The 26100-nt window shown below is 41.0% G+C and overlaps 1 protein-coding gene across 1 annotated transcript in view; it reads left to right on the top strand.

Moving 5' to 3' along the window:
* The window catches only part of CDC5L (cell division cycle 5 like), a 35167-nt gene extending 14593 nt beyond the window's left edge, over positions 1-20574 (top strand). The window contains exons 12-16 of the mRNA XM_055714718.1: positions 694-774; positions 1134-1379; positions 4042-4239; positions 18106-18318; positions 20073-20574. Of these exons, the coding sequence (XP_055570693.1) occupies positions 694-774; positions 1134-1379; positions 4042-4239; positions 18106-18318; positions 20073-20177 (843 nt within the window). The 3' untranslated portion in view covers positions 20178-20574. The remainder of the gene's footprint in view (positions 1-693; positions 775-1133; positions 1380-4041; positions 4240-18105; positions 18319-20072) is intronic.
* Positions 20575-26100: the final 5526 nt, after the last annotated feature.

Raw genomic sequence — 26100 nt, forward strand, 5'->3', positions numbered from 1 at the left:
CATATATACGTGTATTTTATGCATAAATACCCTAATGAAAAGTCTGAATAAATACATACAATTTCTGTGTGTAGAATAGAGGAAAGAATTTGATTTGTAATATCATACAAGGGAATATCATCCTGCCTTTTGAATGAAGGTGTGACATGCCTGGGATAAGAACATGGAAAATCCTGGTCACTGTTCCTGAAGTTTTAGACAACACTGCCTTTTCATGTTAGTTATCGCCTGAAAGTGGGATGTAAGGAAAAATCTCATGTTTTTACACTTCTGAAAGTATTGTTTTACTGAAGTAGTTACTTTAAGTCATTGAAGAGGACAAATTGAGTACTAGCTGCAAATTTATGCGTCTTTCTTTTCCTGGTGGATTTCATGTCTGGAGAATTAGAGCAGTTGTCAAACTTGATGTGGAGAAATTTGCAAAGAAAGAAGTCTTCTGGGTTGAGGGTGAAGGAGAATTTTATGGCTGAAAATTACTTTTTAGGGTATCTGCCCTCTTAGAGTTAGTCTGCTGGGCTCATTTACTTTAGAGGCAGTGAGTGTCATCACATTATTTGGTTTTGGCTACGTAACATGAAGTCTTTATAGTAAAGGAATCTTTGCTGCAGTAATGAGCTTTTTTATCATATGCATTTCTGGGAGGCTTCTGATTATATTACAGTAGCTGGAGTAACACTTAGCTTGTTTGTCTAGGCTCTCAGAGATGCAGAGCGTGCAAAGGAACTGAAGAGAATGCACAAAGCTGTTCAGAAGAATCTACCACGGCCCTCAGAAGTAAGTGGAAACAAAATTCAGTTAAGGAAAAAAACAGAAATGAAGGTTTTAACCATTATAGGAGGAAATACAGTCTAAGTAGATCATGAGAGAATGAAATCTTTATTTGAGTATGCTGATTTCACCATTACGGGAAACTTTCACAGCAAAATTGTCATGAGGTATTTCATATGCACAAATGAAAGCACAATTGAGTGTTCAGGTTGTTGTATGCATGTCACATGGCAAGGGATTTTTGCACCTGTTCTGCATGGTTTAGCTGATGTATAAAATTCATACTCAGGTAGAGGTATATGAATTTAATGTGTTCTTTGGTGTATATGTTTGTGAACTTTTTTTTTTTTATTATTCCTGGGCAGGTTAATGAAACAATACTGAGACCCTTAAATGTGGAACCACCTCTAACAGATTTGCAGAAGAGTGAAGAGCTAATAAAGAAGGAGATGATTACTATGCTTCATTTTGACCTTTTACATCACCCATTTGGAGAACAGCCTAGTGGTAAGAAGGGGAAAGGCCCAGGATTTGGAAGCAACAATGCAGAACATATGGCTTACTTGGAACAAAATCCTTACGAGAAATTCTCCAAAGAGGATCTCAAGAAGGTGAGAATTGTGTGGCCTAATTACCAGTGACCTAGTGTCTCCTTATGTCACGGCTCTGTAATCTTGCAAAAAAAGGTGGATTATTTGGGAGGTCTCCAGAGGGTTGTATGGAGAGCTGTAAGGGTAACTGAAGTGCATATTCTCTTTTCTGTGAGCTGATGTTAATCTAGACACTCAGCAGAATGATGAGAGTGCTGTTATTTGTTGAGACATTGTCTTTTGGATACAATCTTGAATGTGGTGTGATTGCTTATTATTTTAAGTAATGTTAGGAGCTACAATACTCCAACAGTTACCAAATTCTACTTTGCTCTTTCTGGAAATTGGTGTTAAATCATTGAGACTTTAACTAGGTGTGATATTCACCGTCTGCTGCCTATGTAGTTTGTTAAGTCAGAATTATTAAGCATTTTTTTCATAGTGGTGCAAACTAAACATGACCATGGTAGCCAGCTTATAAATTGGAGCAGCAAATCAAGTTGTTTAATTACGCTTGTCAAGCTTGATCCAACAGGGCTGTGCTAGTGCAGAGCCTGCTGGGCTGTGGCAACTGATCTTAAAGCATACCTGGTTAAAAAGTGCTGAACAGGCAAAATAGGTTACTGCTGGTTGAAATGAGTAGGCTGTCTGGGCAGTCTGTCCTGTTTTGCATTGTAATCCCAAGTTAAATAGCAGTCGTGTACCAAAGAGTTCCGGTTCGGGTTGTTCATTTATTTAAGCAACTACAGATGTTGCCTTTTGCTGCCAAGTGACAGATAGACAGTTCAGACGCACAGTGCTGCGGTTAGCTCTTTCAAAGAGTTTCACCTGTGAAGTTGTGCCAGTAACCTTTGACCAAATGCTTACAGGAATAAAAATGAGTGAAAAGGACAAAATCACGTGCCACCGAGTCATCTGTTTTATGCAGACTGCTGCTGAGGCTTGCGTTCTAACAATAGCTGTGGTATCTCTACACCTAAATCCTGTATTACTTTAAAGATACACAAGCAGATTTTAAATCAGTCTCCCTGAGTATATCAGACCAATGAATCAGGGGCCTAAAATGAGAAACACTGAACAGTATGTACTTCCAGTTTGCTGTTAAATGAAAAATTATACTTGAAGATTTCTGAGCAGAAGTTGAAGATGGAAAATACAGTTAAATCATGAATTTCCCTGCTCTGCCAGTGTGAGATTGTTCCCTTAGGAACACTCTCTGAGTGCTTTCTCTGGTGGTTTTGAAGTACAATGAGAATTGGGTTCTGTATCTCTTCCCATAGAGACTACCATGCAGTCCAGTAGTTTTTGTCTGGAAACTTTCTTCAGAGTCACTGAAAATTTTGTCTCCTAACTGATGGGCAGAATTTTTTTGCAACCTTGCGCCTGCTTGCTGTCTACCATTCAACATAATATTCCCTCTTTTGTCTAAAGTCACATTCAAACCAGGAAGTTTTCCTATCTCCATGCTCTCATCAGGGCTTGCTTATTTTGGTGTACTTCATTTGTTTTTAGAACATCTTCCTACTAAAATCCCATCATAAAATGTTTCTTTTCCTGGTGTGTAGTGCTCTTTTGGCAAAGATTAGCAGAGGTGCTAAGCACAGTGTGCTGAGCTCTTAAAGCTATCAAACTGTTTTGATACCACAACTACATAGCCTTAAGTAGTTCCTTATAGTGTACAAATAGAGGCTAATTGAAAGTGAATCTTTATAATATTTAGCTTTGACAAGTGTGGTTGGAGTACTCCTGTTTTACCTGTCCTTTCCCTGGTGTTCCTGGAGTTGTCAAATCTGGTGATACCTGGATTAATTCCTGGGCAATATGTATAAATAATATGCAAGAAAACATACATCTGCTTGCAGTAAGGTATCTACTGGTGATACAGAAATTTGTGATGCACTTGTAAATCCTGTTTAAAGAGAGGACGTGCACTTAGAACCAATGAAGTCCAGACTGGCAAAAATATTTTAGTTATTTAGTGACAAATAAAACGGGAAGTACTTGGGTGCCTGTGTAGTTGTGTGGCCTGTAGCCAGGCTCTTTGTCAGAAATACTAAGTTGTGAGAACAGCATGAATCTCTTCAGTTCTGTCTAAGTTACTTTATAAACTGAACTGGAAACAACAGAATGCTCATATCTCACTAGTAGTTTTCTAGCTACAGAACGTATGTTAGTTAAAGTCAGAGTAGTATTTTCTGCAGGGGAGCTTACGCAGCTCACCCGTTAACGTTTAGAGTTGACTTTCCAGGTTGTGTGGAGAAGGGTAAGCAAAAGGAAATGAAAAGTGAATATTATTTTTTTTTTTTTTTTGTAGAACGGCTGCTTCTGTCTGTACAGTTTTCTCTCCCCTCAAGGTCCTTGCTTTTATCTCTTTTCTTCTGCAGCAAGATGAAGTATCTAGCTGTGCCACAGCTTTCATTAGCTACAGCAGAGTGATGTCAGGTTTGGCCAAATTACAGAAAATGAGGGATAGTTGTGCTGTGAGTAGCCTTATAGCCTGGGTTTCATTTATAATCCACAGCATCTGTGTTAGATTTCATAGTTAGCTTAACCTGATGGTGAGCTTTTAGTATGAAAAGAGAAACTGCCCCCATGAATTGCACACCGAAGGATTGAAAAGAAGAGGAATTTTCTTGTATCCCATGTATTGTAACTGCAATTTATTTCTCATCATTTCCAACAGGCACAGGATCTACTGGCACAAGAGATGGAAGTGGTAAAGCAAGGAATGGGGCATGGAGAGCTTTCAAGTGAAGCTTATAACCAGGTGTGGGAAGAATGTTACAGCCAAGTGTTATACCTGCCTGGACAGAGCCGCTACACAAGAGCTAACCTGGCCAGCAAAAAAGACAGGATAGAGTCACTTGAGAAGAGGCTTGAGGTCAGTGTCACTTTTTTTTGCTTTTTGCGCCTGCCTCTTCTTTTTTTCTTTTTTGAATTTTCTCCTCGTGTGTTTTAGGTTTTTTCATTTATTGAAGAGTTACAGGTTACTTTATAAATCATTCAGGTCATTTGGTGAGATTCCTTTGAAGAAGTTGTTGAGGAAAGTTATGTTTGAATGACCTTCGCTCATCTTCCTCCTCCTTTTCTTAGAATATTCCCACATGCAGTTTCTTCTTGCACTATTAGCTGTAACAGCTCATCTCATCCACTTTTTTCTCAACGGGAGAAAGGGTGAAGTTCTGCTCTGTCTTATTTCCACGTGGATCTTGTGCTGTTTTCTCAGTCTCTGCTATTAGCAGATCAGATACCTGACCTTTCTAGTTTGGCACTTTGTCCCTGATAGTGGCCAGTATGAGATACTTCAGTGAAAGATGCTTAAAACCAACATCTCTGTCCCAAAACTCTTCTGAAGTTCTTTCCAACTTAAGATTTGGTTTCTGATTGACTATTATGTATGCAAAGGTTGAGATAATCCTGAATTCTTGCCAGACTGGCTTCCTCTGCCAATTCCAATGATTCCCTCCACAAAAGAGGACAATAGATGTTTGTGATGCTGTTCGACTTCAGCAGGAAAAAGTAGGCTTCCTTATCGGTACATTTTAAACCCCGATTTCAAGTTTGCCATTGTGTATTTGCATAACTAATGTTTTCTGCAAGTACAAAATGCCAGAGTTCAGGTGGCAGCATCTCACCGATGTGTCTGCGTGCAGTTTGAGTCCTATTGCAGGGCACTAATGGACTAAGAACTGAAAACTACATCTTTTTCTGCTGGATGGTGGAGTACAGCGTCCTCCGCGCAACAGTCACAGCCCTTAACAAGGCGTCAAGTTTTGGTAGGGTGTCCTGGGATTGAGGGATTTGTGTGTGGAGAGGAAATAATTTGAGGTATGGTACACCAGGCAGAAGAAGGCAATTCAAACCCTTAGACACTGATTTCCCGTGCCCCGTCCTCTCTCTGGAGTTTCACCCAAACGCTCTACACAATACACAGAAATGCACAGCTTTCATGAGAAGCAGCAAACTGGTTTTAAATTGGTTCTTCCCACAGAACATGTGTTTGTTCAGACTTGCAGTAAGTCATGAACTGTTTTCAAAAACAAGTCTCTTTAAATTAGGCAGGCATTGGGTTATTTTTTTAATCTGGTAAAAGGAAACTTTTAAGAAAAAGTTCTTGTGTATTTAACGTCGGACATAGGCTACTGTTGCTAGAAGCAAACCTCCGTGAACAGCTAGTACTGCAGAAATGATACGGGAGGCCAGAAAGGCCAACTTCTCACTTGGTGCATACACATGAAATACGGCGTGGACGTGTGTTTTGGACTCAAGAATGTCACCCAGGTACAGCCTTGGCGGTCGTTAGCCCCCGGCTGGGACCAGGAGCCGCGCAGCCGCAGGTAGCCGGCGCACCCAGCCGCTGTGGGGTTGGAGGCCGAGCCGGTGCCGTGCGGCGGCTCCGCCAGCAGAGGGCGCCATTGCCCCGCACAGCGCTGCCCGCGGGGGGACGTGCTCTCACGGTCTCGGCGCTGCCCTGTGGCCGCAGGAGCGTTACCTGCGCGCGGGGGGGGGGGGGGCACTGCTGGCCTTCCGCCAGCAGTCTGAGGGCTGGACCTCATTTGTCTACCAATGCTTTTGAAATCTAAATATCTTACGCTCAAACCTGTGTTAGAAGGGCATTTTTTTAAAGTTGCAAAGTCAAAAAGTTGAAGTCAGGGAATGCACAAACGGCATTACTCCTAGCAGCCTTCATTTGCCTATGCATATGTGTTATGAGACAGTCTTTAGTTGCATGATTACATCCTAATTTTTCCACAGACTCATTTACTGCATGGGGTGGACGGTACTTGCTTAATAAATAGCTATTGAATATTTTTTCTTTTTATTGTTCAGTGTGTGGCCCTGTGCCGTTATGCTGTGCACTGTTTCTGCATTCTAAATTGGTTACTTCTGTGTAGGCTTTCTTGTGCTGTTGATTTCTGTTGGTCTCCTCCCAGTATTTGAATGAGTAGGTAGTGGTATGCTTATTGAGGGTATTGAAGCAAAGGAAGTAAGGTCAAGTCATCTATTCGTCAAACTCCTGTTGCATTTGTTCATACTGTAAGTGCTTATTGCTCTGTAGTCACAAGACAGTCATCCAGGAAGCAAAATACAAGTTGGAGGTCTCACCAAGGAAAAAAAAAAGGCATTTCGTTTGCTGCCAGTATTGCATGGGACTCCATGGAAGCCAGTTAACAAAGTCCAGACAGCTGTGTGTACAAACAATTGCTGCAATCATGAGACTTCGCATCTTGCTGATGTGGCTACATCTCTTCAGATTAGTTGGGAGCTTGGAGCACTGCTAGATAGGGCTGATTGCTTGGTGCTCTTACAGTAAAGTGAGAGAGCAAGCTTGTGTATGTGTTCAGAATAGCACAATTCAGTCAGGCACCCAGGGCCAGCAGAGCTTGCTGTGCCTCACAGCTGCAGGTGCAGTGGAAATACTGCACTGTCTTTCACAACTCATTGCTTGTGGAGTGCAGGTGGACTCTTTGCAAAGTTAAATTTGAGCTGAAAATCTGTCCCAAGTGTGCAAACTGCAGTTTAGTGCAGCTCTGTTGCCTGACCTATTTAAAAGGCCCTTCCTAAAAGCAAGATACGCATATACAGTTTTCTATGTATAGCTCACCAGCTAAATAATTTTTAAAATAATAAATAAACCCCATAGCAGTTTAATGAAGAAACGAATATGCAATGAAAAAAGCATAGCCATTATTTTTTTTCCTAACTCATCCTCAGCAATGGCAAAAGCCACCTTCATTTTAATGTTTTTTTTTTTCAAGGAAATTTGTCTGAAAGCAGTATCAGTTGAAATAGATATTTTAATGGGAAGTATCAGACAACCTTAATGAAAAGCAGGGATATTAGCTCAGCTTTCAATACCCCAAGATACTGCTTGTACTTTTAACTTCCTTTGAGAGAAGAGTAGAAACTGTAAAATATAGTTTGCCAGCAACAGAAACTGATGTTGGTCAGCTTTGGGGGCTGCTTCTTTCCCTTTATATTGCACTAAGATCATTAGGAAAAAACCATGAGAGTTTAGTGATACTTGCTGGAAACAGCTGCACATCGGGTAGTCACTAATCCTTCCATATGGGACTGCTAACACCCTGCAGATCCTGTTCAAAAAAACCAGCTATTTCTAGTGCTGTCTTCATTGCTCAGAGATTACTGGGTGGATTGATGGTGTGGACAAACAGTCGTCTTTCTCTAATTGGCCTGTTTTCACTGCCTGAGTGATTTAGTGGTAGCAGCCCTGTATATGTTGACATGACTGAAATTGATGGTGGTATCACAAACAGATTTGTGCTGTTATTGATGAACTTGAGAAGGCAAAGTGGAGCAGTTGTGGAGAGCTTCTGTTTGGCTAGATATCCCGTCCAGGCATCAGCAGGGGTAATGCACAACTCAGCAATAGTTTTAATATTGGAATATACTGCTATGTATTAGTAATACTTTTAACTTCTCCTTTATTTTGAAGGTTTTGGACTCTGAATGTGCTACTTAATGTGGTTAAGAGCGCTACAGAATTAGTGTGTGAACTTTTTTGCGTTACGGATGGGGAGTTTCAGGTCCGTGCAAGTGAATCCTGGTGACCTAACTATGTCTGTGGTACAGCTTAGATTTGGCTTGAATCCTGGTGGAATTTTCTGATCTTTCCAGTAGCTTCTAGAAGTCTAGTATATTTGTTCAAGGCTAGGCTACACTGCAGACCTGGTCATTTCAGAAATGGGAGTTTCCTGGTGCTCACAGTTGCACTTAGTAACTGCTTCAGTTCCCTGCAGTATCTTCACTTCTTCCAAGCAATATATTTATAAAGAAAAGCATTCCTACCTAAGGTGTATGTTAAAGTAGGAACCGTATTAGATAAAATGAGATAGCAGAGGCATTTATGTAACAAGCTAGTTGCTTGCCTTCATAGTACATAATGTAGAAACTGCCTGCCAGCATTACTTTTCCTTTGAAGATGGTTCATAGTTGGCTTGCAGCATGCAAATATTTTTATTAAAACTGTGGTAGTTAACATCATCATTTCAGTTGATTGTTAAATTATAAACACCATGAAAGTCTGCAGCGGAAGAAGCTCTAGTTACACTGTATATGTAAAGCATAGTAAATTAGCTATTCTTTGCAGTATCCAAGGTAGACCAAGATGATAATTTATCAGACCAAAGTGTCCACTTTTGCTTTTGGTTGCAGCCCAAGTCCTTTGAATTAATTTACATTGAAATTCAGTTGCTTAGCTGCAGGTTTATAGGTTACGTGGTACGTTCTGCTGCAAGGTGTATCCATAACTAGTTTATCAGAGATTGTATTTTAATTTCTCTCTAGTTTACATGCTTCTAAAGCTTGCATTTTCTTTGGGATTTTCAGGTGTGCTGTTACTGAGAAAACACCTGCAGAAAATTTATAAGACTAGGAATAGAGAAATTACTCATAAAGCTAAACTATGGTGGAATCCCCGAGTAGTCAGCTTTTATTGTCACATATGTTCAGTTATACTACTGCGTTGCTGTTGTGGAATATGATTTTTTTTAATAAGGTCTGTTGGGACTATAGTTGGCACCAGGGGATAACATCTGAGGGTTATCAGTGGTCTTCAGTGGTTGTCACGGTCCACTGTCAAGCTGTTCAGAATCTGATAGAGCTGACAGTTTATGCAAGACCACTGTTGCAGTGTCTGATCTCTGCTTAATGTACAGTTTATCATCGGAGTATGTGTATTTATAGTTCAGTGGTTTTGGAGGGTATATACTTCTCCTGGGTAACTCAGATTCCTAGGGGTTCTACCCAGATAATTGTCTTTATCAGTGTGAACATACTTTTACTGTTTACCAGAATGGTTACCATGCAGCTTGTGCTATGGCTGGGATGGTTTTATCATTTGAAGCATTTGAAGTTAGCAAATGTGGTACTCATCTACAAGAAGGGCCAGAAGAAGGATCCGGGGAACTACAGGCCTGTCAGCCTGACCATGCTGCTGGGGAAGGTTATGGAGCAGCTCAGCCTGAGCACCATCAGGCAGCACGTACAGGACAAACAGGGGATCAGTCCAGCCAGCATGGGGTTATGACAGGCAGGTCCTGCTTGACAAACCTGATCTCCTTCGGTGGCAAGGTCACCCTCTTAGTGGATGAGGGAGAGGCTGTGGGTGCTGTCTGCCTAGACTTTAGTAAAGCTTTTGACACCATTTCCCACAGCATTCTCCTGGAGAAACTGGCTGCTCATGGCTTGCACAGCTGTACTTTTTGCTGGGTAAAAACCTGGCTGGAGGACCGAGCCCAAAGGGTGGTGGTGGATGGAGTTCAATCCAGCAGGCGGTGTTCCCCCATGCTCAGCGCCAGGGCCACTCCTGTTCAACAACTTTATCAGTGATCTGGACGAGAGGATCAAGTGCACCATCAGTCAGTTTGCAGATGACACCAAGTTGGGGGGGGGGGGGGGGGGGGAGTGTTGAACTGCTTGAAGGCAGGCAGGCTCTGCAGAGGCATCTGGACAGGGTGGACCGATGGGCTGAGGCCAATTGTATTGAGGTTCAACACGGCTCAGTGCCGGGTCCTGCCCCTGGGTCACAGCAACCCCAGGCAGCACTACAGGCTCGGGGCAGGGGGCTGGGAAGGTGCCTGGTGGGAAAGGGCCTGGGGGTGCTGGTCAGCAGCCGGCTGGGCATGAGCCAGCTGTGTGCCCAGGTGGCCATCAGCATCCTGGCTGGTATCCAAAACAGTGTGGCCATCAGGACCAGGGCAGTGATTGTCCCCCTCCCTGTACTCAGCACTGGTGAGGCTGCATCTCAAATCCTGTGCTCAGTTTTGGGCCCCTCCAAGGAAGACACTGAGGTGCAGGAGGGTGTCCAGTGAAGGATCTAGAGAGCAAGTCCTGTGAGGAGCAGCTGAGGGAACTGGAGTTGTTTACCCTGGAGAAGAGAAGGCTCTGAGGGGAGACGTTATGTCTCCCTACAGCTACTTGAAAGGAGGTTGTAGTGTCTTCACTGAAAGGGTTATCAGGCATTGGAACAGGCTGCCCAGGGAAGTCATTGAGTCAGTATCCCTGGAGGTGTTTAAAAGGCGCATAGATGTGGCACTTGGGGATGTGGTTTAGTGGTGGATTTGGCAGTGCTGGGTTAACAGTTGGATTTGATAATTTTAAAGGTCTGTTTCCAACCTAGATGATTCTATGGTTTCGGCTTGTGTCAGATAGGGTCAGTGCTACTTTTGTGCAGCTGCCCCCTACCATTGCCTCTGACCTCATAACCATTGCTCTTGTAACTCTGTTGTAGCCTGGATCAGTTCATAGAATTGCCAAAAACCTAATTATTTTTAGATCAAGCAGCAGACCCTTTTCCACAGTTGCTGGATTATTAGATCATCTTAGCTATAGCACATCACATCTTTGCTTGGAGAATTTTGGAATCATTGTGGGATCCACAATAAAGGTAACCCATAACCTATAATGAGGAAAGCAATACATAAAAGGTTTTTGTGTTGCCAGGGATAACTTGTGTCTGCAGTAAGAAAAAATGTGCCAGGGAATATAAATGGATTTAGCCAGAAATCTTGCCTTTTCTTTGTAGTGCAGGTGTGTATTCATTGTCTGGTTTTGAGCAAGTCCCATGAGTTCAGATTTGATACACCTTAGTTTAGCCTCCTAACTAACAGATCTGCAGTTGCCTTAGGTCCCCTTTGGTTTTGGTACAGATGAAGCTCCTCCTGAGAGCACCTCGGCCCACTGAAGAGTTCAATTTCCCTCTCAGGTTTCCTTTTTTTTTCTCTTTTTATTATGGAGGCACCTAGAGCAAGTCAGATCAGTGAAACAAAACTGGGTCTTATTGTCTCCCTTGATTCTTCTGTCACTGGGAAAGGAGTAGTGTCTAACTTATGGGGCTCTGTAGTTTTGTTTGCGAAGCACTAGTAGACCTGTGACTGAAAATCACTATCTAAAACTGCTAAATCTTTAAGTGTACTTGTACTGTCTGGGAAATAGTTGTCTCTTCCATTTACAACTTGTTGAGTTGAGCCGGAGCTTTGTATCTTTGCATGTTAGAAGTCTGGGAAAAAACCCCAGTGTTCACTGCCCTTTAGGAGAATTAACTTACTGTGTCCTTGGTTTTCTCCACAAATGACATTTGCAGTTGGCAGCTGCCCTCCCCAAAACCTTCATTACCATGAGCAGGAAGGAGGAAAATAGATAAGAGTTTTATTCAAATCTAACTAGTCAACTCTTAAAGCAGTGACATTTCCCATACTGCCAACTGAACAGCTTTAGGAAACCAAACTATACTTCTTCTGTTAAAGAGTTATTTTCAGAGGGAAATGCTACTAGTTGACTTTATACCAGTTCTGTTACTGTGACTGACTTTGGGACCTTTGGAAGGAAGCTGATGAATGCCAGTAAGGAGGGTTCTTCCTATGCATATTCTGTGACCATGCCTATGAGTCTGGAATTTGTCTTCAGATTGGACTGTTGTGCTAGCCTTTCTTCTAAGGTCATAATTTTTGGGGAGCTGGATAACTTTTTGTATAGAAAAAAGTTTTTCTGCATGTCCTCAGTCCAGGATGTGCCAGAACGGAAATGAGCAATGCAAAAGTTCTTTTAAGAATAAACTTAGACTGCATAACAGTTAGTTTTTATTTGGCCAGTTGCTCGTAGTAGGGTAAGAGGGGTTTTTGCTCTGTGTCTAAAACCATTGATTTCCTCTGCGGTGGTTGGTGAAATCAGGTTTCACCTTTGGAAATATAGTTCATAATGGGAATTTATGTGCTTAGAAATAAAGGTCAGCATTGACAAAGCTCTTCATTGCAAAAGGCACACCATCACTGTTGAAAATTGTGTTTGAACAGGTAAAAGTATAAATTGATATGGAAGCCACCTGATCTGCAGGCCAATTGCTCTTTACAGCCTGTCCTAATATGAAGCAGCATTGTCAGAACTTGTGAGTTTTGGGCCAGTGTGAGTTGCTGCTCATAAAGTAACTTGCTTCATTTATACTTGCCTAATAGTAGCTGCTGGAATAGAGTACTAGTGTACTAGTGACGTCTGTAAGATCATAATGGGGCTTCTGCTATATACTGAGAGGGAACCAGGCTGTTTGCTAATTTATTTTATGAGCTTCCACAAGATTGTTAGCCTCTTCTCTGGAAGGGACCAGTCCAAGAACTCTGGGCTTGCAGTGATAGTTTTTGAAGGTAATTACACTGTGCTCTCTGCCATATTACCTCATCAGACACAGCAGTAACCCATGTTTGCTTACAGTTAATCAAAGCTGTTAGCCTGAGGTAGCTGTTGCTGTATGTGATCTTACTGTAACTTTCCTCCCACTACCCCCAGGGAGAGGTAGTGTTTTCAGGAAAGCCTAGTAAAAAATAAGTTAGTCGATTTTCTTCTTAAACTATGCTCTTCTAGATGTGTTTTTACTGTGATTGTGATATATGGGTATCACTGATAATACTACTAGTCTTAGAAGCAATTCCCAAATAAAAATTTTCAAAGTGGGCTTTAATGTCATCATTGTAGATCAGTAGTGACTGCTAACTTGCTCAGTAACTTTCTGTATTATTCTAGACCTAGATAGGTGGATGCTGTGAACTTCTGTGGGAACAGTTGCTCTTGATGTACCCTGTACTGTCTTTACTCAACAGTCCTGCCAGCTTGTGTTAGATGTTTGAAGGCAAGTTGTCATAATTTGTGAAATGTAGTTCAAATGGAGATTAATCTTGGGTTACTAGTTTTGACTGTGAGTAGAGAGAATAGCTTTCTGCAGGTATCAGTAAGCCTTAATGGTATGTGATCTACATAGCAAAGTACAATATAGGTATTTATGTTGAGGGTTCCGTATTAAATTGGGGAAAGATAGTTTTATATGTTCATGCAAGCTTTGAACATGTGGTTTAGTTTCAGCTGGGAGGTGCAGTTGCATACCAGCAGCACCTTAATTTGAGGATCACCTGTGACTGAACCTTTCCATGAAAAACTGTGATACCAGTCAATTAGATGACAAAATAAGATTTAATCCTCTTGAAAGTTACTCACACTGTCCCTTTGTGACTGCTGTGACACTAATCATCACCTTGTACCCCATCATAATGTGAAGTAAGCATCATCTTCAGTTTTACAGCAGTGTTGAAATTGTGTCAAGCCGTGAAGTGGCAGGCTTTGTAAAGAGTTTTGCCTGGTCAGAATTTAGACAGCTGAAACAGTGTTTCAAGCCAAAGAATGGAGAATTCTGTCCAAGAGCATGGAAGTGGGAAAATATTTTTAAGTAGAGCAATTAATGAATTTATTTTTCAAAAACATGCTATCATAGAGTGCACCATCAAGTTTGTAAAGGCCACCTAAACATGCACAAAGGATGCCATAGTGTTACAGTCATTGTCCCTGGGGTGGTGTGAAATGCTGGTGAAAATTGGTCAGTGTAACCTGGCGTTGAGCAGAAGGCTGTCATCTTAGTGTGCATTGTCTCAGTCCAGCTACTCTGGCAGACTGAGTCAATATGCGGCAAGTTCACAAACCCTGCTATTTAAGTTAGTGGAGCTCCTGCCAGCAGAATTGAGTATGGGAGGACCACTTGTGGGTCTGAGGTGAGGAAGGAAGTTATAGTAACATTTGGAGTAGTCCTATATAGATTCCAGGAGTAACCTATTCATCCAGCGTAGCTGAAGCTGGCAGAGGATTTCTCTGCACAAGCTAAGCAGCTTTATGATAATGTGTTGATTCTCCAAGGTCGCGGAACAAGTTGGTTTACTTTTGAATATGGTTCTGGTAAGAACATGCAGCAGTTTTTCTTCCATGTTTTTTATCCATCAGGCATGATTCAGAAGATCAGTTGGAAGACAAGAGAGCTTAGTGCTCTTCAGGGATTTTCAGAAGCTCCATGTTTAATGGAGGGAAAACAAAACAGTCAGTACAGGGAAAACCAGCCCTTTGAACTGAAGGAGTGGTGTCCTCAGCAGACTTAGTGAGATGAGGAATTGTGAAAATGTAGTTTTGAGGGCACTTGAGCCCTTCCTTCCTCAGGGTCAGTTTTTCTTAACATTTTTCCCACTGGATGTTAGTTCTTGTAAGCAGTCTTTCCCTGTTCTTTGTTGTCCTTAGTTAAACCTTACAACCAACCTCCTGTCTAAAATGTCCTTGCCAAATTTAAACCCATCTTCCTTTCTCAGTGGACATAAGAACAGACTAATTTTTCACAGTGATCTTTGGCATATTTAAAACATGTGTCTGTCTTCATTTTCTAACAAAAATATGGTAGTGAAAAAAAATTATAAACCTCCCTGTTTTTTCAGTTGGTCTTCCTTTTCTAGATCATATTTTATAAACCTCCAGTTATGTCTGTTGCTTTGTTCTGGTTTCTCTTCTTTGACTCTCTAGTGTAGTACTGAAAACTGAACACTACTAGGCATGAGGGAAGGCTTTTACGCAAGAGATTTGGGATGGGATGAGGCGCTCTCACTTGCCCTAACATCATATATAATTTTACCCCATGTATGTACATGCTGTTCCCGTTTTGCTATAGCTGGTACAAAAGTCAGTGGAACCAAAGCCAGCCAAGGAACAGTACAAAATAAATAAGTGGAGAAATCTTTCAGATGTCTTTATGTTTTCTGCTAGGTTTTGGGGGGAAATAGTTGTCAGATTTTACTGAAATCTATTTCTTAGCTTTAAGCAAATAATGTAGACTACTGTTTAAACACACCTCTTCATAACTGCTTGGAATTTTTAGCTTGGTATCTGAGCCTTAAAATTTTACGAAGCTTGACCTAAAAATCATACGCAGTTGTTGGCATTAATGCAGCAGTCAGCAATTTTTAATAAATAGTATTTGTTACAAAAGCTGAGACCTTCTTTTGACCTTTTCGTAGTAGGTCCTAAAATCTCGTAGTTGAGAGGAAGGACGAAAGGTGATGAGTGTTCGCATTTCTCTCTATAAGCAGAGAAGGAAGAAAGGGCTGTTAAGAAGGAAGAAAGGGCTGTTATTTCTGGGTTTAGATACTTGGGAGGCTCTTTTTTTTTTTTTTCCCCTTTCTCCCCCTCTTACTTTTCTTTTTACAGCAGTGAAGCCTATGATAATTCAGTATAGACAAGGAACTGAGTATAAAAGCCAGGGCTGAATAGCAGTGTGCAACCTAAGGAGCTCTGGTAGTTAAAAATAAGAATCTATGTCCAGAACAACTCGGAAATATGCAGTCCAGTTCTCATTGTCTGAAAATTTCAAGAGTGCTTAAATAATCAGGGTCTAATACTATAATAAGCATTAGATTTGAGCTGGCTTTGGTTTTCCTTGGACAAAAAAAAATGCTTTATTGTATCTCATACATTAAAACAGTAGATGCTTAGGGTGGGACTGATCCACCAGACCTTAGGTAACGGTGTCTGAGCAAGCAGTCTGTGCTCCCATCTCAGTCAGTGAAGAGCACTTCAGTGGTGTGCTTAGTCTCGTTCTGAGGCCCTGGATCAGTTGAACCATGCCCTAGAGTTGCCAGTTTCTCTCCTGATCGTGGAAGGACCTCAGGTGAGAGGCTCAGATGTTGATGTCTAAAGCCAAGCAACGTGAATCCCAGCCTGAGTGTGTAAAGGTGCAAGATCAACCCAGTAGTGCCACTGCTACTGGTGATACTTGGAGCATGCAGCTAATTCAGGACTTCTGACTGCAGTGCCTGATCCAGTCTTGTTTCTGTGTGGTGGAGATAGTGCTTTTAACTGTATTTCATGTTCTCAGGTACTCAGTGTTTAACATTTTATTAGAAAATTAGACTGCTGACGGATCTTCACTTGGGATGACAGAATAGTGGAGCTTTTCTGAATGGTCTTTTTTAACCTGTTCTGGAAGAGTGACATTCTGATGGAAATTTCATTTCACACCAAGCATGCTCTACGTTGTCTGTAATGCTGTGAAACAACATGGAACAGTTGATCTTTGTTACATTAGACCGCTGTTACAAACAAAATTCTGTTTGCCTGTGCATCTGTCTATTCCATGATCTCTAAATGTCAGTGGCTCTCAACATACGTTTTTCATCCAAGAAGCAGTAATTGGAAAATAGTTCATTTACCGCACAGCTGTATTTGTTGTTGCAGTAATAGCATATTATTTACCAGTGAAGACATTTAAAGCTTTCATACTTTTCCATCAGAGAGTATCCTCACAAATCCCTAATCTATTTATTTAATTTTCTCTAGATTTATATAAATATTGAAAAAGAGACGCCTTTCTGTATGCTTAAAGCACCTTGGGCATAGCTTAAGTCTACTTTGCAAACAGAATCTGAAAAGCATAGCAGTCTGCATCTCTTTCCCCAGGAGCAAACCAGACAGCTCAGAAAGTCAAATTTCTCTTTCACTCACTCATTAACAGTTTGCTCCCTTGACCATTCACTATGTTTATCTCTGCACCACCTACTAAAACTGTTTTAAATGAGTGAATAAATTGTTAAGGAGTAGAGCATTTTACAGAATCATGCAGCTGTATAATAGAAGGTACTTTAATAAAATTGGACAATAGAAAGGTTGATGAAATAGCTTGGTGCACAAGATTGTGACGGCTGCACTAATCCTAGTGGCTGTGGTGTTTGGCTGACTGTAGTTACCACTGTAAAGGATACATCAGAAAGTAGTGCCTTCCCAGTGGAGTTTAGTTTCATTGGTAAAAGATGATATCTTGGGTAATTGTAGGGTTCAGAGCAGGGAAAAGCTTCTGCTTTTTGGCTTTGTATGTAAAAGCGTTTGCCAGCAAAACTTTGATTTTTAAATCTTACTTGATTACTTGATACTGGATTAGTTAATCGAGTAAGCTGACCAGCATTCAGCTACTGAGACATTTGAATCCAAGCAGTCTTTCTGAGATGCTTTATGATGACCTCAGGAATGAAGGGTCACCACCTGTTGTGTTCTTGTCATTGCACCTGGGTGGTTCTTGGGATATGACCACATTTGGGTTTTTTTGGATTTGCCTTTCATGCCTTTTAGAACCAGACAGTAGTTGGTGTCTCTATTCTGTCCTACCTCTGTGAGGATTTAGTCTTGGTTCTTTGTCTCCTGATGTCCTGAGAAAGTGCATGCAGAAGGTGGTAGGGTTGAATTACCATTTTAACAGTCCTTCTGCTGTTCCTTGCAGCGGTGCTTCCATGTCCCAACATTGGCATTCATTTGCCACTCAGACCAGTCTAAATGTTTTCATTATGGTTCGCTGCAATGGAGAGACAGATTCAGAGCTGCCTTAATGTTCCTGATTGCTTTTTTGCTTTATGGAGTATGATTTAGGTGAATCCTGTTAGGATAAGCAGAAGAATTGAAAGATGTGGCTGGTTTTGCTGACTAAGAAGATAATTTTGAAAAATAGGAACACAATCTCTTTATTTAGTTTTCTTTTACTAAGGCAAATAGCATCTCCTGTGTAAGTGGGATGTAGCACAGCAAGCTGTCACATCACTTGGCTGCTTACTTAGCTCAGCAACTGCAACAACTCCTGTCTGTTAAACTGTATTCAATATAGTGTGTTGTCACCCCTGTTTTGGCTAGTGGATTTCACCCGTGGAATAATGTATTTACATTGTAAAGATTTTAATCCAGAAATCTAGGTTGTTGTAAAATGTGCAGTATGATTTGTTAATAGAAATCAAAGAACTTGATCAACTTGATAATAGTTCCACAGACAGGGTTTTACTACTCTTTTTTTTTGTTTGTTTGTTTTTTTTTTTTTTGTTGTTGTTGTTGTTATTTTTTCTCTTGACTTTTGAGTTCTGGATAAATAAAACAATTCTTGGTTTCCTTCTGGCAGATAAACAGAGGTCACATGACAACTGAAGCAAAGAGGGCGGCCAAGATGGAGAAGAAGCTGAAGATCTTGCTTGGTGGTTATCAGTCTCGAGCAATGGGCCTCATCAAACAATTGAATGATTTGTGGGACCAAATCGAACAGGCGCATCTGGAGCTACGTACTTTTGAGGAACTGAAGAAACATGAAGATGCTGCAATCCCTCGGAGACTGGAGGTGAGATTCCTAATGTAATAGGTCAAGTACAGGCACTTTATGGAAAAGATGGTTTTTACAAGGCATGGGCTCTGGGGTTCACAGCCTGAGTTTGTATCAAGTATTTAATGTTCTTTTTAAATTACGCTTTTGGCTATTACCAGACTTCTCTGCTATTTGCTTCAATATCAAAGCTTCTGTGATATATATTAGAAGCTGGGACTAATCTACTAGTGTGTTCTTCAACTTTGTTTTTATTTTATTTCCTTGTGTGGTTTATTTTATTAATCTTCTGCAATGCATATCGGCAGAAGTTCCATATCTATCTTAATTCGATTTGTTTTGTTTTTAATTACTGTTAGAACTTACGGTAGATCTGAAACTTCAGTGAAGCTTCCTACTTCCTTAAAAGTCAGTGGACCAAATGCTAGTATGTACTACAGGAGAGTCTCATTTCTTTTCACATGTCGATTATATTACTCCCTCAAGCTGACAATGTTGTCAGACTTGCGGATGGCTGGACTTGTAGAAAGCCAGTACTGAAGTGGGGTTATTGTGCTGATTTATACATGGCTGTCAGTTTCAGAAGCTGAGCAGTTGTTCTGTAATCAAAGTTTTGAGCCATCCTCAGAGTTCAGGGTGTTTGTCTGCAGTCCTGTTGCTGGCTAACAGTGTGTGCGTGTGTCATCTGGACCATTGTTCTTGAATACCATCACGTGCCTAACTGGCTGGCATAGCTTTGAGAAGATACTTCTTTCTCTTTAGCAGCTTTAACTTCAGCCCAGAACTAGCAGAAACAGGTATACTCAGATACCTGAAAACAGTTCCTCAGAACCACTGATCTTAGTTTAAGAATCTCCAGGATATTCTTCTCTGCTGTATTCCACTAACAAGGCAGCTCTCAACCAAGACTCAGTCCTAGGCTTGAGCCAGTGCCAGGCTTACTTTCCAAGAAATAAGTACTCATTTGCAGTTTTTCCTTTGATGCCTTTTTTTTTTTTCCTTCCAGAAGAGAGGGCTCCATTCAGTTATAATCATCTCAACCACTTGCTTTTAGAAAGATAAAATGTATCAGTTGTTAGAACTGACTTTGTGAAGAGCCTTCAGAAATGCTGATAGATGTGTTTACAAACTCAGAAGTGATGATTGATTTAGTGAAAGTTAATGGTAAAAATGTATTAAATAGCTTGATAGCTACTAGTAGCACCTGTTTTTTAGTAAATAACACTTTACTTGTTGGGGCTAATCCTCAGAATTCATTTACTGTCTCTTCTGATACAAGAGTAAAGGAAGATCAAATGAACTAGCAGCTGACAGTTTTAGAACAAGCAGTAGTTCTTCATGCACTATGCAGTTACAGGACAAAGGCTTGTGGAAGCCCTTGTTGTAGGATGCAGGGTTAATTAGGAAGATTGCCAGAAAACTGTTTTGAACAAACTCATGGAGGAGGAATCTATGGATAACTGTTAAATACAATGCACTGCTTCTGGCAAGTTTCCAATTTGAATTCTCTTCTCTTAAAAGCGTTTGGTATTAACTGCTGTCAAAACCAGGGTAAGGTACCTGACATTTGAAATATGATAACTGTGATTCTTAATGTTCTAGATCAACTGCTCCATTTTACATTTATATTTTAAATAAGTAATTTTAGCAATGTCCTGTCTCAGTTCTGACCCCTTCTTCTGAAGGAACTAAAATATAACCTTTGGTAAAGATCTTCATGGGTGTGGCTGTTGGAAAAACTGACTGGTTGCTTCATTTAATGTTTTCCTTAGTGTCTGAAGGAAGATGTGCAGCGACAGCAGGAGAGAGAAAAGGAGCTGCAGCAGAGATTTGCTGACTTCATGTTGGATAAAGAGACTTTTCAAGCAAAGTATTAAAGCACAAAATTTCCATTCGTCACTGATGTAATATTTTTAAAGTGTACAGATACTTCTTCAGCAGCTTTTCCCATCAGTTGCAGAAATCAAGTGTAGTCTGCTGTTCACAGCTTGTGAAGTTCTGTTCCTTTAATGAACTGTTTCAAATGCTCTAGGTATGAATGGCTTTGGCCAGTATTAAAAAATTGATTGAAATGTCCAAAATTTTATTAAAATAATATTAAAATAATCACTGATATGATTTTAGCCATGTCTTCATTTGCTAGGGTAATCACATTATTCCTAGTGTTTTATCAGTCTTAAGACCTGTAAGATACATGCCTGCAGAATGTCTTTTGAATAAACCTGGAATGTTAAAAAATAATTAAGAAATAAAATGCCTGTCTTTTAACTGAAATTGAATCCTCCCCTATCCCAGGCATCTTCTGTGTTGCTAGTAAACTATCTTTCTTCCCTTCCCCTGCTGATGCTTTTATTTTCCAAAACTAATTTCTAATAGGAAGGACCTGTGCGGGATAATTGTGGTCCGTGTAATACCATGCTTCTTACTCTTCCCTGTGCATGTGACTAAACACTCCTGTTTGTGTCAGGATGTTCAAATGGTCATCCTGGCAGTAAGCATAACTTCACCATCCTGAAACAGGCTAGATTTAAGCTTCATAAAAGCATCCAGCATAGCCTAATGGTTCCCGTAGATTTCAGAAGAAAATATACTCTTAAATTTTCTAAGTATTGATGCTTTTAAAATAATCTGTGCGTAATGCATGGGCCTTCCACCTGGCTGATGAACCTTTTTCTGCTGACTTTTATACAGTGGGCTGAAGGACATGGGTAACATCACAGTCCTACCTTGGCCCGGGCCTTGTGGAAGATGGCTGTGAGGGCTGCATCCATGTGTCTTACACATCACAAGCACTGGAACTCAGTTGCTTGTTCTATTCAGTGTTTTGGATTGTCCTTTGTTCTGGCTCTGGACTGTTGTCTTCAAGCACCTCCAGGTCACAGTTTGTGAATTAGTGTAGCCAGGGACACTGGCAATGATGTGGCAGCCCTGATAGCTTAATTGCGTGTGTCTATGCTGTGCCAGTTAGCCTGAGTGCTTGGGGGCGTGCTGGAAACGCAGTTGAGATTACTGCTGCAGGCACAGACATGTCATCTCACAAGGTCACCGTTGCATGCCATTGTTGGGAGGTTTGTGGAGTACCTCCTGAGCACATAGTAATTCTGTCATCCTTGGTAGGATTTCCTGTTGTTCCTTGAGAGCTGGTTACTCAGTGTGCCTTGTTGCCCAGAGCAGCCGTGCAGTGAGGTGGAAAAAAGCTCCCTATTTGCTCATCCTCTCACCACATCTCAACAGGTTTTCATTTTCTTGCTGCTTTTGACTGTTCTGAAGGGTAAGGGTAGGATTACTGAAAGAACTGAATACATTATTTCCTATTCACTGAGGTACTTTCCTAAATCGCACCCAGAATCTTTCTCTCAGACTGTGTATCCAGACCACATGAGTTAGATGTTACTGTTTAAAATTGTCAGCTCTTCCCAATGGTTTTAATACATGCATTTGCCAGTCAAGCATCTTATTAGAGAATTTCTTTCTTGTTTTTATTTTTGTGGAAGTGTTCGTCACTTCAGGGATCCATCTTATTTCCAGCTCTTACACTTTGGGTGTTTTGAGCAATTGTTTGTGGAAATGCATAGGGAAAAAGGCGAAACCATATTGTTAACGGCACAGAATTTAGCAATTAAATACATCCAGTTGCATGCATCATGCAGTTATGTTTGTACATACTTGAATTTAAATAAGGACTTTGCTGTTTGCAATTTTACCATGTCACTTTGTTTAAGCCTTGGGAATATTACTGGGGGATGCTGTCAGGGTTGTGGTTGTGTAGCTGTTTAAATGCCATCCACAGTGATCAGTGGTAATCGGATTAAAGGCAACCTGTCTGCTTTCTGCTGATCACTGGCAGAGGAGGTACACAGCCAGCCTTAGAATATCTTTCCTTTACTCACCAGGACATCATTCTTCTGAAGTATTAATGCAATTATAGACTACATACTTCTAGAAATGTGTTAAATATTTAACCAAACCAGAGCACATCTGGAAAGAAGTTTTAAGCATCAATCTTTTAGCATATGGGATATTTTAGCTTGGATGGTTATACCCAAAAGGAAAAATCATAAATGCAGATCATGACAGTTCTTGTGGTTGTGTGGTAGCTAGAGATATTAACAGAAAACCCTTGTAGGTTTACCAATACCACAACTACAATTATTTCCTTTCTCTTTAGGGCTGCAGCAGAGCCTCTTTGATGTTTTCTGTATTTTTGACAGCTTTGGAGCTAGACAGGTATTAAAACACTGCCTTAGCAAATATTTCTAAAGGCAAATTCAGGAGGACTGATAAATCGCAAAAGACTTCATTCTTGAAATGCATACAATTAAGCAGTCATTAATTGTAGGAGATAAGTATTTGTGGCATGCAAATCAGCAGATGCAAGGTGATTATATTTGAAAAGTACCTCCAGGAGCTTTGTTCACTGTTTTCTCCAGTTTGCTTACACGATGCTTAAGCAATTCACTGTTTTTAGTCAAGAGTTTTTGCCCTGAAGTTTCTGCCTATCTCAATAATGAAAGAAAACTAATGAAACAAAGTCTCTAGCCTTACTTAAAGCCCAATTGTACCCTACTTTGGCTTTTTACCTGCCTTGAGCTGCCAAGAAATCCTGCTGTGAGCCAGAGGGAGACCCTTTTGCATCTAAAGGTGCTCAAGTCCCTCTGGTGCTTCTTGAGCTCAAAAAGAGTGCTGGGGAAGGCTTGGTGTCAGGTACTGCTGAGGGTCCTAAATGAGCCTTTCTGTAATCGGGACTGTAGCGACCAGAGGACAGAAGGTGCAGAGGTGATAGTAAGTTATAGACACTCCCTCTTCCCCATCTTGACTTTATCCTAGATTACTACTAAAGCTTTGGGCCATTATTTTGCAGACACAAAATACTGACAGAGGTGTGACTGTGGCACCACTGCTGCCTCCTTTTTCAGAAGTATTTTGATGCCATGGGACAGTAACTTACCGCTGGCAGATGCTTAAGATGTTGCCTGCAGTTGTTAGTCCTGGCTTTCCTTCACAGCCTCAGTGCCCACTCCAAGGCAGCCAGTCTTAGATCTGCTGAAATCACCCCTAAAACTTCACAATGGGTACTCTGTGCATGAGGGAGTGAACTGAGCAGAATCCCCATGTCCTGAGGGATGTGAACTGAGCAGCAGAGCCTGACTAGACTGTCTCAAGATCAAGGAGTTCAGGTGTGGTAGCTTAAGCTGGAGTGCTTAGGAAATTTGTTCAACCGAATTTGGGTGCTGGTAGGTGTCAGTGCTTCCAACAGCAGGTGGTGATGGAGCTTGGACTTTCTAGATCTCTTGTTTGGGCTTAACTCTAGGTTATGTCCCAAACAATGCTCCCTGAATCTCTTTCTAAAATGCTTTGTAATCCAATACAGATGTTTGGTGGACCCAAGAGTGGCCAGCACACCTTGACATCAAATTTTTAAACTTCAGAATCCAACCGCTGATTTGGTCTTTGTTTCCAAGAACAATGGTGAGTATAACCACAAACAGTGAAAACTAGTTTACAGCAGTGGGTAAACCATAACCTGACTGAGTAACAGAGGTGGGATTGGGGTTGTGTTTTGGGCATTAACAATTATTTTGAAAATTATTTAACATTCTCCCTGAGAAATTCCTTCACTTCCATTTAGCATGCCAAGATAGAGCTGCAAGTCTTCAAAGAATTTCAGATGATGATTTTCCTCCCTTCCTGGAATGGCATTTACATATTGGATCAATCCTGTAGCTGGAGCCTGCTTCAAAGTCCATGGAGTTGATAAGACTGTCATTTGCTTCAATTGAGTTGGATTCAGGTACCTGGGAAAGCTAATAGGGCAGCATCATTAAATTACAACAGCTGAGTGTCTCATCCAGCCGGCAGATAACAAAAATCAAGTATGAGCTGGAGTTGAGGGGGAGACTTCGCTAAGGTACAGGAGGTTCTCTGTGAGAAATCCAAGGGAGCTGGAGCCAGCTCTTCAAAACATGGCAAATCTCCAGAGGAATAACCACTGTCTTAACAGTAATTAGTCACTCCAGCCAGCAATGGCGAAGATACACTGTAGTTCTCTGGCTTCCTTAAGCAGGGACTTAGAGTGGCAACTAAAGGAGCATCTTGTCTTTGCCCATTGCTGCTTGTTCTGCTTCAGCAACCGTGTTTGCGGGTGCAAGCATTGGGGCAGCCACATCTGTGTTAAAATGCATTAATCCAGGTTGGTTGTCCAATCCCCTGTACAGACATGAAGTGGGGCAACTTTTGAGGTCAAAGTGAAGGTGGAAGTGGGGTAGAATTGCCTCTGTCAGAGGCTGTCCTAGTTCATGGTCTGCTTAAAGTGACTGAAACATGGTCTGCAGTGCTCCAAGACAGGTAGCTAACGTGAGGCAACTGCCCACAACTAGGCACTCTGACCGACTCAACTGGATCTGAACCCCTGATGATAAACACTGGAGATTCATTGCTTTTTGCAAACATGGCCTGAACATAGATTTCTAAATAAAATACATCAAAACCGATGTCTGAACAGGTTTGGGTTTTTTTTTTGGCTGCAAACTAGCTAGCAGTATCCTAAACTAATGTGTGAACTTTGGCTTGCCTTCGACATCCCAGGACAGTGATGTTGCTGGAGAAGATGACATTATTGTGGTCTGGATTTAATCTCCCTCACATTCATCTCAGGAATCCAGCTTGCAGTTATCTTCTGTACCGTAGGTTCAAAGCAACACCTGTCTTCCAAGGAGGATTTAGAAGTGAGGTATCAAATAGCATTTCCCCCATTTTCTTAGCTGAGTGAAATGCATGTTGAAAAATAGCCAAATACTCATCTAAAAGCGAAGTGTCCTTATAACTGATTCCAGATTTGTACTTTTTGCCTTTCTGGGACTCCAGCTTGTTACCTTTGCTTATGAACAACAGAATAGCTGTCTCTGCTGGTCTTGGAGACTTGTACTCACGTTAACTCACATGGGACCGAGATCAGACCCTGATTCAGAAAAGGACTTAAAAGATGTGCTTAACATATATGTAAGCCAATCCATCCCTGCATCTCCATTAAGTACACAGAATTGTCCCACTGTTTTAAAAGTTCAACATGGTCTTTAAGGTCTTTGTTGAATTAGTGACTTTGAAGCAAAGGGCAGTAGCAGTGGATAAAAAGAAGAGCGTGACTTTGAAGCAAAGGGCAGTAGCAGTGGATAAAAAGAAGAGCTTCATTTTTTGGTTGCTTGCAGGCACTGCTGTTAGGTAAGTCTCTCCTCTCCCCTCCAGCTCATTAATTTTTTTAATGTATTTAAATGAGGTGGCTTTAACCAATCCCTGCTGCCTTAGGCATAACTGTGATCCGCACAGTAGGTGAAAAGGTAAAGAAGTGGGTAGAAGGAGTGTTTTACAGCATCACTTCTGCTGTTGGTAGGATTACTTACGGTAGGTTTGGTTGTTTGCCAGTTGTTGGGGGGTGTTTTCTGGGTTTTTTCTATAATTTAGTAATAGATGCCTAAGTGTCAGGGTTAGAAAAATCTAGCTTTCAAGTCAAAGTCAAAGGTTTTTCACATATCAGATTAGACAGGGTCTGACTCATTAGATCGCTTTCAGGTTTCCAAGTTACAACCGTGGTTCTGAGGTATCTGGATTCCTTAAGGATTCCTCAAAGGAAATGCAAATACCTCTTTTAAGATCATTTATGTACATTGAAAGCATTTACAAATTGTGATGCGAGGAAACACAGGCTATTTTATTATTTGTTCAGTTCATATATCAGTTCTTTTGCCAAGTACATGCTACAGGTAAATGCCTCATAGGATCAGACAAATGTGTGTGTTAGGTTCC

This window comes from Falco cherrug, chromosome 6, assembly GCF_023634085.1.
Source record: "Falco cherrug isolate bFalChe1 chromosome 6, bFalChe1.pri, whole genome shotgun sequence".
NCBI lineage: Eukaryota > Metazoa > Chordata > Aves > Falconiformes > Falconidae > Falco > Falco cherrug.